Here is a 12,837-nt window from a genome sequence, read left to right on the forward strand (position 1 = left end):
GTTACAGATAACTTAGAGGCTTAGCGATACCAGGTTTCTAGCCAAGTTCACTGGGTTAGTGGGTAGTGGAGTTTCAATTCTACCCAAGCATTCTGGTGCAGAACCCGGGCTCCTGGCCACTGTCCATGCTTCCAGCCACATGCTCCTAACCCCCTCTTCACCTGCAGCCTTGGTTGGTAGGTCTGCATGAGTGACATAATTCTATTTGTCCCATCTATTGATATGGCCATGGAGGAGGACCCCTGCGATATCCTTGGCACCCCAATATCAAACTGAACGTCAAAGGATGCTGAGAGCCCCTTTGGGTAGTTAGGAGGAGCCCTCCCAAGACAAATAGCTCCTGGAATTAGGGGGAAGTTCCCAGCAGTGGGCTGGTTCCTTCTGCTTGTGATTGTGATGGTGGAGGATTGTAAAATGATGTGATGAGAGGAGGCAATTTTCTTTTGTACACAGTGGACCTCCGGGAACTAGGTACTTCGAACATCATGATGTTAGCGCAACATCCTAAGACTCTGGAAGGCAAAGTGGTTTTTGGCTTTTTCACATTACCCTGGGCCCCTAAAGGGCCATGGACAACTGAAAGATGGTTCTGGTACCAGGAATGAAAATAATCATAGCAAATACCTTTATAGTAATTACAAAGTACTAGGCATTCTTCTAAGGGCTTTATGTCAAATAACTCGCTTAATCCTCACAACAGTAAGAAGCAGATTCTATTGTTATCCCCTTGATATAGATGAGGAAACTGAAGCAGAGTTTTAGATCCCATGTGCTCAGGGGTAAGTATTTTGGTGGAGGTGCTTGGCTACAGGAGGAACTTTGAAATAGATGGACTTCTGTTCCCAGAAGCGTGGGACAGGTATGGGGGGAGTGACCATGAAGCTGCAGAGGGAAGTCTCCCACGGACTTTCCTATATGCCCGGACCCTCAAGTACTAACCTGCTTTCACCACACAAAGGGAGGAGGTGGCTGGAGAGAAGTCAGGGAACCTCGCTGGATAATTCCCAGCCCAGTGCTCTGTGCCTTCATCCCCGAACTCCTCTGGAGCATCCTTTAGTGCCAGGCACTGGCTTGGATACTGGGGGTGGAATGGGATGGAGCCTGTGCCTGCCCGCAACCCAGGGGCTCGCAGTCTAGGTGGGAGAATGGGCCAGGCAAACTGTATTGCAGACGCTCGGCCAGAGCACAGCTGCACAGGAGAGAACCCAGGCCGTGGAGTGGCTACAGGGCAGCCTGCAAGCAGAAGGGTGAGAGCCGAAGCGGGGGGGCAGGCAGGAGCCGGATCCTGAAGCACCATGTCAAGGGCTGGGTTCTGTCCTGAGAGCGGTGGGGCTGTTGGAGTCATTCACCAGGGAGTGACAGGACCGAACCTGTGTTTTGGAAAGACCACTCTGGCTGCAGCATGGACTCTGGATGGGAGGGGCTGTACTGTGGGTCTGGTGATGCAGGCTTGGAGTGATGGCGGCCTGAAAGGAGGCGTGGGGTGGGGGTTGGAAGGGAGAGGACCGTCCAGAGGAGGCAGAAGCAAAGGCGTTTCCAGACTCCCTGCATACGGGCACGAGGACAACCACAGGCTTTGACTCCGGACTCCTGCCTGGATTCATGGTGTCATTTCTGAGACAGAGACACAGGGAGAGCAGCTCTGTGGCAAGATGATTTCGGTTTGGACATTTTGTGTCTCTGGGCTAACCACGTGTGGGCAAACAGCGTTATCATGCATCCCCAGCTTCTTCTAGAATGTTTACTGAGGGAGCAGTGTGCCCTGGCACATCAGAGGCCGGCGCAGGGAGAGGTGAGATCTGTGCTGGTTGCCGGGGCTGGGGGGAGCAGTCCTGCATCCCCCAGCCAGGAAGGTGACTCATCCCACTCCCTTTTAGGGACAGGGACCTGGCATTCCCATTAAGCAGCTTGACCAGTGGCTGCCAGCCCTGTGAACAAACTTGGGCTTCTTCCATCCCCTCTGCACTGGGGAGAGGCCCCTGCTTTCTGCCCCTTCACCAGCTTCTCTCTCTGCTGAGCTCCCCGGACCTGGGGCTTGTGTCGGCGGGAGTAACTGTTTTGATGTCAAGTGGGTATAGTGTCATGTACGGTCAAGCCCACGATCTCATTCAATCCTCCTCGAGGCCCGATGATGGTGGTACTGTCATCACATTTTCAAGATGATGAAAGGAAGGCTCAGAGAGGTCAGAAGACTTGCCCCAGTCACACAGCTGTTCACTCTGTCTCAAAGTATCTTTACCAGATCTTGTCTTTGCCACTCGTGGAGGCCAGGGCAGCTGCTGTCCAAGCAGAAGGTGGCATGAGGACAGACAGAGTTCCGCAGGGTGGAGGTCCAGGGGCAAGGGTGGGATAGGAGGAAATGCAAAACCCACTGGGAGGGGCTACACACACCCCACCACATGACTCCCCAGCCCTGAGAATCCTCGTGGTCCCTCACCCTGGGCCTGTGAAATCTAAAGTCAAAAGAGACAAGCCTCTTCACTTCTGGTCAACTTGGACTTTGCTTTTCGGTCCAGAAGCAAGAGGGAGCAGGTGCATCCTGGCTTCTCTCTCCCTGACATGCAGGTGAAAATATAATAGCCTTTCTGCAGCTCACCACTAGGCCTAGTGTCTGGGGCTTTAGAGGGTCTCTGGCCACCCTCCTGGCCACCAAAAATCCTTTGTGGAAGAAGGTAGGGGCTAGAAAGAATGACATCAACAGCCTGCACCTCTGCTGTGACCCACAGCTGGGCTCATGTGGTACCAGTGCAGTGACACTGGACTTCGACGGCTCACGAGGTCTGATGCTGGCCACCAGCTCCGCCCGTGGATTAGCTCAGGGGTTCCGACGCAACAAGACCAACGGCTCAGGTATTTTATAACAGGATTCAAGTGGAACTAAATCTTTGTTCCCCTCTTATCACTTTGTACACATAAAATCTATTTTAATCAGCTTTCAATATATAATCTAAAAAAAAAAAAAAAGAAAAGAAATCCTACAGATTTCTCCCACCCCCAAACTGTTCTTGGAGAAAGAAAGGTTTATCTTTTAAGTTTCTTAAGAAAAATCTGTGTGTGCTCATTGCATTGAAATAACACTCATTACAGTGAGCTGCATGCAAGCCCGGCTTCTCTAGTCAAAGGTGAGAGACAATTGCTTGACCTATTGCAAATCAAAAAGCATTTCCACATCACCTTTATTTTTCAACTGGTTAAGTTTTAAATGAAAGCCCCAGCGCCCTTTCTTGGTAAGGCAGACTAACAGAGCCCCAACTGAAATTTCAGCTCAGTCGATGGGAAGATAATTACAAGAAACAAAATGTGAAGTTTAAAATCAGGGCACTAATGAAGTCTAAAAATACCAGTGGCCCCATCCTTCTGGCTGGCTAGACCTTTTCTTCATGGAGGGGATCTCTTCATAATTACTCAGCCCCGCGAGAGGCCAGGTTGTCATGTCAAACAATAGTACGAAAAATCACGGGACTTTAATGAGCTAGATCTCAAGGAGTTCTATGGTGGATCTTATTATAATGCTGGGCAAGCTTTCAAACAGAGAACAGGAGAAAAGGAAAGTTCTTTTTTTTTTTTTTTCTTAAGTAGATTTCTGACTAGTGTTGATGCTGTCACGCAGGGCCTCCAGGTTCCCCCTCGGAGCCAGCTGCCTGTCATTTCCGAGTGTGAAATCAATTGGGCTTCGGAGATGTAAAATCCCTAGGGGCAAAATTAAAAGTGACCCAAATCCAAACCCACGTGGTCTTGTCAGGAAGATGAATCTCACATAGCAAGTTTCAAAGGTTTGGTTTCAAAATTCAGGTTTCTTATTTAAAAAAATATGCAGTTGTTTGACATTAGATCTGACAGACAAATTATAGCTTTAGCAATAAAGGCTTTTAAGATTAGAAATGAAAGGAGAAATTACCTAAAAAAAAAAAAAAAAAAGACAAAACCCACCCAGGCTTGAGTTGGGAGGCATTTGTGTGTGCATGCTTCATTGTCTTTCTTCACCGCAAATATAAGGGGATAAATCAGCCGATGAGGGCCATAAGTAGAGAAGCAAGTTCAATGTAATTTCTGGGGAAACAACCAGCTCACTGGAAACCTATGAAAATCATCATGATGGGTGGGTCACTGGGTCACCGGCTGGAGCTGGGGGAATCTAGCTAGGTCACCGGAAGGCGGGGCTGTGAACACTTTCTAGGCCCACACCATCCCCGGCCCTCATCTGGTGCTGAATATACACCATAGGGGCTGGAAGAGCACACCCCACCAGCGGCCCCCTCTTTACTCCCCTCCTGTGTGTGGGCTCAGGCCCGCGATAGAGGATGGTTCACGCCGTCTGATGATGTTACAGGTGTGGCTCTGTAAGGGCCTGCAGGCCCAGCACCAACAGGGGCGCAGCAGGGACCTGCCTCTACCACCTACATCTTCTTGATCATAGGGACTCAGATGCTTAACAGCGATCAGATGTGCCGACGCCTGGCAGCTTCCAGGAGGTGGATCCCAGCTCCGTGCTAAGCCCTAAACCAGGGAGCAGCCCCGGCTGGGCCAGTTACCTTTTTACACAGAACAACACCTTTTCCTAGGTGCATGCCTGACATTGACAAGTAAGCAAGACCTTTGCTCAGTCCCAGGAGGCCCCCTGGGATGCGGCAGTGGGATGGGGTGGGGAGAGGGAAGCCCACCCAGTGCCTCAGGCTTTGGCACAGCCTTAGGAGCAGCCGGGACACCTAGTGCCCAGTGTGTCAGAGTTGGCGGCATATAAACTGGGAGTGAGTTTTTGTTTAAAGGGGGACGGAGCTTAACCAAAACAATTCAAACAAACAAACAAAAGTCAATTTAGTCAATTTTTTTTTAAAAAAAAGATCTTAAAGCAAGAGTTTACCAAAATGTAGATGTAATTTTCTATAATTTTGTCATTTAAAACTAGTGTTGATTTCCCAAACAAAGGCAGTCAGGGGCACAATCAGATTGGGAATTAAACCCATCAGAGATCTAGACATGGCTTTGGTGGTGTTGGGACGCTTGACAAGGCCTGGAAGTTGCTCGAAGGGATAAAGATAGAGAGCAGGCTGGACGAGCGTGGCTGGCTGGAGTCCTTGCTCTGCTAAGACTCTGCTTTGCAGGTGTCCCCACCCCCCAACTCTGCCATCTCAAGTGGTTGTAAGTAGGGAGGCTGAGAAGTCATGCCTGAGATCCACACCTCCTAGACCATCTACTCCCCTTTCAAAGGAGGCCTGGATGCCCAGCAGGGCAGACCACCTGTTAAGTACCCTCTTGCCCGCACCCAGATCCAGGGCTCACTGGCCCCCCTCTCCATTCAGCGGGAGGAGAGGCCCGGCTGACCGGACCTGGAGGGGATAGACAAGCCTGGGGCAGATAGCCCCACCAGCCTCAGCCTCCTACTCCCTTCCTCATCCCAGCTGGCCAGATCCCTCAGACAGTTGTCAGGAGTGAGGCTGGTGTGCTGGAGCCCTTTGTACTGACCCTCCGGCCGGCGCCCAACCTAAAACCACATCCTGGTGTCCTCCTTCCCCTGGCTCTGTTCTCGAGGATCTGCCTTGGAGCTCCCCTGAATGAAAACTGCCCTGGGCTCGGGGAAGGGGGGTTAAACGAAGGCCAAGGCAAGAGGTGCTCTTTCTTGGGGCCTCATAGAGCCACCCATGGGACCTCACAGAACCAACATTCAGCTGGCTCAGGATGGTCTGGGCGTGGCTCCTGGGCCTTACCTCATGCCCCTGAGCTGCTCTCACCCCACGGCATGGCAGTAGATGTTTTCCGGAGTGGGGACGGGGAACACAGACAGCTCATGTTCTGACTGTCCTCGTTAGTGGAAATGGAGAAGGCCCCCAAAGGGACTGTTCTAAGGGAGCCCTCAGAGGAGCAGAGGATGCCTGCTCATTCTGCACGTGGCCTGGCCTTGGGTCGGAGGGGAGAATGGCCCAGGGCTCGGGCTGAAGGCGGAAGGCCCTGGACTTTGCAGGCTCTCCCCTCCCCTCCGCTTCCTACGCACTCACATTTCCCCGCCTTCCTTGTCCTGCCCTCCACCTTCCCCTCTGCCTCCTTGGGCTGAGGCCAGGCTGCCTTTGGCAGGGAGCCTGGATTGAAACCATGAGAGACTGCTGGGGAGCACGGAAGCCAGGAACCAGACTCCTGTCCGCGCTGTGGTAGTGACCATACAGGGAAGCACAGATGCGGGCACACAGGAGCGTGTGGGCAGCAGGACTTACCTTTGGGGTGCCCGGGATCGGTGAACTCATACTTCCCCACGCCAATGGTCCGTAGCATCTGCAGCCCGTGGGCCGAGTCTGACGTGGGGGGCCCATTGGTGGTAGGGGCACCGCTGGGGAGAGTGGCAGACGGCTGGGCCGGCGGCGGTGGAGGCAGCAGGGGCCCTGCCATGTGGCCATTGCCCACAGTGGTGGGTCCTGGGCGGGCCACCTGCCCGACGCCGGGCAGCGTGGAAACAGCCAGGGGCTGCGGGCTGGCGTACAGGGCCTGGGCGGGCATGTTGACCACCACGCTGCTCAGTGGCTGAGAGGGCGGCTGTGGGAGTGAGTAGTGGCCTGGCATCAGCGGGAGCTGGGGCCCCACGTGGGGAGGCAGTGAAGGGGTCACCCCAATGACCGGTGCCTGGACGTTCACAGCCGGGCTGAAGGTGGGAGGCTGGGCCACTCCGTAGGAGTGTGCGATCAGGGCAGACTGGCTTCCGGCGGCCACTGTGGTCACCCACGGCCCTGTGCCTGCAAGGGAGATGGAAGAAATGTCACCCGCCAGTTACATCTTCACTCAACAAACACCGACTGCCCCCGGCCCTGGGCCGAGTGCCGGCGTCACAGAGGTGAACAAGAGGCCTGTGTCCGGGAGCTCACGGACTAAGAATCCGTGGTTACAGTGGCACAAAATAAGTGCTTTAGGAATAGATAAACATGGCTTTGGGGTCTCAGAGGGGGGACCATAGCCTGCCAGGGAGAGGCTGAGAAGCAGCAAAGTAGAGAGGAGAAAGTAGAGACCTTCCAAGAGACCTGGATTCACATCTTAGCTCTGCCACTTACTACCTAAGAGCCCTAGGCAGGTCGCTTTTCATCTCTGAGACTCATTCTTTCTTTCTGTCAAATGGAACTAGCAACACCCACCTCATAGGTCTCCCGGGAAGAACTGAATGATGAAGATGTATTTGACAAAAACTCCCCAAATTAGCAGAATGTCTGGCATGCGTTACATGTTCCATAGATGTGGGTGTTTTTCCTTCCTTTCTGGAGAATCACTGTCTGAGAAAGGTGGGGAGAAATCTGGATTGTGAAGATAGTAGGCGTTTGCTGGGCAAAAGGAGAGGGCCAGAGCCTGGAGCCCTGCAAAGGTTCTGTGGCGCAGGAAGGGAGAGCCAGGGGTGGGGGCAGTGGGGGCGGCTGGCAGGAGCTGCTCTCACGGCCTTGCTGGGGGGCCAGGGTTTGTCCTAAGCAACCTCTGCATGGCTAGCCGTGGGGGAAACAAGGGAAGTCCATTTTGGCTGAACAAAGGGGTCAGTCACACCTCCTGAGGCCCCAGTTTAAGATGCAAAGCCTGCTGTGTCCAGATGAGGCAGAGCAGGGCCCTCTGAGCTCAGCTGCCATGGAGGTGACCCGAGTGGGCTTGTGAGTGAAGCTGGAAGATGCTGTGACCGGGAAGGTCAATCTGGGTCACCTCTGATGAATAAGTCTGGGTCTAGGACTCTGTCTTCTGAAGGCCACCTTGGTTGTCATGACGCCCGGAGTGGCGGCATAGTCCGAGGAAGGAGAGTGGGAAGCAAGGGGTACTCAGGGCCACCAGCTCCAGAGGCTAGAAGGTGGGGCTTGGAGCTCTCTCACAGAAGTACAGTTTCGAGGCAGGGCAGGAGCCAGGATGGTGGGGTGACTCCCTAACCACCAGTGGGTACTGTCTCTGAGGAGTTGTCCAAAGGGGGAGCCACTCGGCATGGGGGTGGAGAGCCAGGCTTGGCTTGGCATGTTAGTCCCGGGTCTGCCCTCACTAGCTGAGTGAACTTCGGGCAAAGCCTTCCCCGAGTAGTTTCCTCATCTGCAGTGGGACAATAATGCCAACTTCGTAGTGTTGCTGTGAGCAGTGAGATGACACACAGAACAAGGCACATAATAGATGTGCAACAAATAGTTTTGATTTCGATTATGAGAGAGGCTGGAGCAAACTAGAGGCCTACAAATGTCAGTGAAGCAGTGCCAGGAAAATTATAGAACTGGCTGCTAAGGGGGATCGTCCCCAAGCCTGGAGAATGGGAGGCAGCGTCAGTGTGAGCTAGCCCGGTGTCTTAAGCACAAGGCATGAGGCCATCTGAAGCTCAGTCCTCGGCAGGACTGGCCAGGGAGCCTGGAAAAATGCATTAGAACTTCAGAGTACAGCTGGCGAGCTCTCATATAGAGAGCTAGGGCCACAGAGGTGATTGCTTCGTGAGCCAGGGAATGGCCCAGGGGATAAAGGAGACATAAAGGGAGGTCTCTAGTGATATGCTCACCATTTTTTATCAATGATTTGGATGACAATATGGAAGACGTATGACCCAGTCTGCAGGAGACATCATATTGGGAAGGTTGGGTAAAGGTCAGTAATAAAAGCAGGCATCTAAAAGATGCTGAGTCATACAGGAAGATATTGACAAGGTCTTGCCCTTGGGTCCCCACACCCAGCTGCTTAAGCCAGATTGTGAGGAGATGGACAAGGGTCAGAGTAGCCACCTTGACAGTCTCGGGGTCTTACTGTTGAGACAGCATGCGATGTGGCTGCCAGCAGAGCAGAAGTGATGTGAGGCTGCAATGATCAAGGTAGAGGGGCTGAATGAAGGAGGTGCTACAGACCACTCGTGGGTTCTTTGTTTTGGGTTCTGGGCACTGAAGGATGCAGAAAGAGGAACAATTCCCAAGAAGGTAAAGGGACTGGAAGCCATGGGCTTGAGGGTATGGCTGAAGTCTTGGGGTGTTTGTCCTGCAGAAGACTTGGAGAGGGGATGAACAGGGGTCTTCAGATATCTGTAGGGCTGTGGTGTGGATGGCCAAGCCCACGTGTTCTGTGTATCCCAAGGGGAGGTCTGGGATCCAAGGGAGATAGCAGGGAAGGTTTTTGTTATGGTCAGAGCCGTGTAAGAAGGCCTCCGGTGCTGTAGAAGGTGGTAAACCCCCAGTCCCCGGGGCGGGGGAGCTTCTCAGTTCTCACGTAACTGTTGGCAAGGCAAGACCTCCCTGGAATGGGTGATTTTGGAAATTTATGAATCAGAGTACTGAGGTTTAGGAATGACTAACTATTCAAAATAACTCGAAGCAGATTCAGAGTCACTCCTATGATGTCACTCTCACTCCCTTGTCCTTCCCAATGTTTTCTTGAGAAAGGGGTAGAGACACAGCTACTGCCCAGGGAATTACACACAGTCACGCCCCACTGCCCCACCCCCGTCCCCTTGCCCCCAGTGCAGCCTGAGTTCTGGGCTGCTGCAGACCGCGGGTCAGGACCTGCTGAGGAGCTGGGGCACCCAGGAGGTCTCAGACACTCTCGCCCTCTCCTCCAGCTCCCGGTGCGGGTGGCTCTGTCTGCCCTGGAGTACACACCTGGATTGTCGCTCTCCCTCATCTGTTTGGAGGGCGGCTCATCGGTGTCCCAAGGCGTGGACTGATTGATGGGCGTCTGCCCCCACCGGATGCTGGTCGTGAGTCCCTGGGACTGACTGTCTGCTTTGGAGATGCCGGGGGCCTGGGGAGAAGCAGAGCAGGAGTGTGAGCACAGCCTGGCAACGGTCCTGCCCTGGCACCCATCCCCCGCAGTACTCCTGCTGCCTGAGCCACGGGGCCAGAGGCAGAGATCTGGCCCTGCACCCAGTACCACGGGATAATCGCAGGGTTTTGGTGCAGTAGCAGCAGCCGTGGCCTCGGCTAGACTCCCGCCTCCAGGGACACCCAACCTAACCCAGTGCCTCCTCCACCACCCACTCTACCTGAGCCATCAAAACGGAACGAGCGCTCTGTGCTATGAGAAATGACATCACCCCAGGCCTTGGGTCATTAATAAGCTACAACAATATGTGCGGGCATGTGCTGAGCACCAACTGTATACTCAGCCCAGGCCCAGTACCACCATGTGCCCAGCCCTTTGACAAGCGAGACGATGGCTCTCCAAAGCATTACCGTCAGGCCCCATCCTGCTTCCACACCAGCCTCCGAGGCCCCAGACTTCCCACTCCACAGAGGAGACGTGGGAGGGGGTGGACTGGGGCCCCTGGGAGGACAGCACAGGTCCTGATGCAGGGCTGGAAGGCAGGGAGCATCTTCACTGGGACCTTTGGCTCCGCCCTGCAGGAAGGAGGCAGGCTCTCTGCTCCAGGATCTCACTTGTTAGTTTAGGTACTCAATGAGAAAACAAACCTCAGGGTGAAAACAAACATTAGGACAGCACTGGTCTCCCTGAGCTACCACTTTACCATGGAATATTATATAGGCAATAAAAATCATGTTTACTGGGCTTCCCTGGTGGCACAGTGGTTAAGAATCCACCTGCCAATGCAGGCGACACGGGTTCGAGCCCTGGTCTGGGAAGATCCCACATCATGCGGAGCAGCTAAGCCCGTGCGCCACAACTACTGAGCCTGTGCGCCTAGAGCCCGTGAGCCACAACTACTGAGCCTGTGCGCCTAGAGCCCGTGAGCCACAACCACTGAGCCTGTGCGCCTAGAGCCCGTGAGCCACAACTACTGAGCCTGTGTGCCTAGAGCCCGTGAGCCACAACTACTGAGCCTGTGTGCCTAGAGCCCGTGCTCTGCAACAAGGGAAGCCACCGCAGTGAGAAGCCCGCTCACCGCAAAGAAGAGTAACCCCCGCTCACCGCAACTAGAGAAAAACCTGCGCTCAGCAATGAAGACCCAATGCAGCCAAAAGTAAAATAAATTAAAAAAAAAAGTCTTTGGAGATTAAGACTTGTTTAAAGAAAAAAATCATGTTTACTAAGAATTCCTGATGAGGTGGCAAAATGCTTACGCTATAATGTTAAACGAGAAGAGCAGGACATCAAATGACACGCATACAAACTTATCATGTAAAATGGTATGTGCAGAAAGGAAAAACCCCAAAATATTGGCAGGAATGTCATTCTTGGGTGAAGGGATTAAGGGAAACTTTTATTCTTTTTGTCTATACTTCTCTGTATTTGCCTAATTTTCTATTGTGGCCATTACCATTATTTATAACATTATAATATTTATAATAAGCAAAAAAAAAAAAAAATCCCCAAAACACATTGGAGGGCCTGGTACTGGGATAACTGGGTTGTGAGGGGGTGAGAGTCTCAAGAGAGATGGTTCCGGGAGCAGTGACCACAGCTTGCAGGAGTGTAGCCAGAGCCCAGCCAGGTTTGGGGACAGTCACAGAAGGGCAAAGGAGCCTCCAGGGTCATCTGCAGGCCTCTCTCAGGTGAGGCCACTGTGCTCTTGCCTCCTACTGGAAGCTAAGTCAGTGACCCAGCTGGTGGGGGGCAGCACCCCTTTCTGGGCATCTCTGAGCAGCGGGACTCTCCTTACCAGGCTGGCTGAAGAGTACTGGCAGGTGGGAAGGGGTTTGGACTTACTGGGGCTTTGATGCCTTACGCAGACGACAAACAGTGCCTGCATCAGGGCCTGCTGGGGGAAGCGGGAACGCATCCTATTAGCACCATAAGCTGCGCTGAGCTAATTGCATTAGGCTGTACTTTATCTCCGGCCTGCATTTCAGATGCTTCACTTCTGTGAACAGTGCAGGAAACAAAGGAAAAGAGTGAATCTCCTGAGGAAAGAACAATTCTGCGGACAAGCTTCCTTATCAGAGGCCTCTGCCCCACTTCTGTCTGTGGGACAGATGAGACAGGGTAGGCGGGGAGGTTGGGGATCTAGCCACACTCACCAATAGTCTTAGGGAACTTAGGAAACAGAAGCGTGGCTTGTACAGCGTTCTCTAAACAGACAGCTTTCCAGGGTGCCCTGCCTGCAGCCCCCTCTGTATTCCCAGGCTCTGGGGGAGCTGGTGGGTCAGAGGTGCAGAGGTTGCTTTTCCCACAATAAGAGGCATCCGGGGGGAAAGAAGCCAGTGTGATGTCCCATTCGGGGCCCTGTTTTGGGGTGAAGTTTGAATGGGGAGACCCCGGTCTCCTTACCCCTTCTGCCAGTAGGGGGTGCTGCAGCCCCCTCTCTGCAGCCTGGAATTCCCGGAGGCCTCCCAGGCCAGAGGCAGGTTTGGTTTTCTGGGTCCTCCTGCAGTTGCCCTTTGTGCTGGCTGAATCAGCACCCAGGCCTGGTAACCTGACAGGGTGGGGGAGGGCTCCGGGAACTTGGAGGCCCTGGGCCTGGTCCTTAGAGCAGCCGCTGCTGCCAGAAGGGGTGGTCGGGGTCTCCTGCTTGAGAGCAGGTAATCGGACTCTAAAACTTCAGGCGTTCGGGGTTTTGCCCTAAAATTGGGGGAGTTTCTGAACTTGAAAAACTGCACACTTTTCCTCAGTCCCTTGATTCTAAAACACTCCTGCCAGCTCGCTCACTTGCGCCTTTGCTGGTCAGGGGGTTTGCTCTTCAGTAAACTGGGCCCCTGCTCTGTGGCCGGCGCTGCCCAAACTGGGCCCCCTGGGCTGGGGACGGGCAGTCACTGAGACTCAGCCCTGCCCTCGAGGGGCTGCTCCCAGCTATGAGTCACACTCCAGAAGGAAGCTGGGGGTGCAGGGGGTCCAGGGGGTACTGGGGCGGGCCCAGGGCTCCGGGGTGATTGAGCTGTGGCTACAACAGGCCTGCTGTCTGCCTGTGTCTTTCATGACTATGACAAGCGAGTTCTTATGTACAAGAAAGAGGTTCTGCTGTGAGAAGGAAAGCAG

At 53.6% G+C, this 12,837-nt stretch overlaps 1 protein-coding gene across 5 annotated transcripts in view; it reads right to left on the bottom strand.

Annotated features, from left to right (window-relative positions):
• The window catches only part of KLHL29 (kelch like family member 29), a 311,729-nt gene that overhangs the window by 57,761 nt on the left and 241,131 nt on the right, over window positions 1-12,837 (bottom strand). For all 5 annotated transcript variants that reach the window (XR_009544133.1, XM_060169436.1, XM_060169435.1 and 2 more), the window contains 2 exons: window positions 9,567-9,708; window positions 6,207-6,719 (listed from right to left, as the gene is read on the bottom strand). Coding sequence is in view for 4 of the 5 variants with exons in the window: in XM_060169436.1 (XP_060025419.1) it covers window positions 6,207-6,719; window positions 9,567-9,708 (655 nt within the window). In the remaining variant the exon portion in view is untranslated. The remainder of the gene's footprint in view (window positions 1-6,206; window positions 6,720-9,566; window positions 9,709-12,837) is intronic.

Source organism: Lagenorhynchus albirostris, chromosome 13 (assembly GCF_949774975.1).
Source record: "Lagenorhynchus albirostris chromosome 13, mLagAlb1.1, whole genome shotgun sequence".
Lineage (NCBI taxonomy): Eukaryota > Metazoa > Chordata > Mammalia > Artiodactyla > Delphinidae > Lagenorhynchus > Lagenorhynchus albirostris.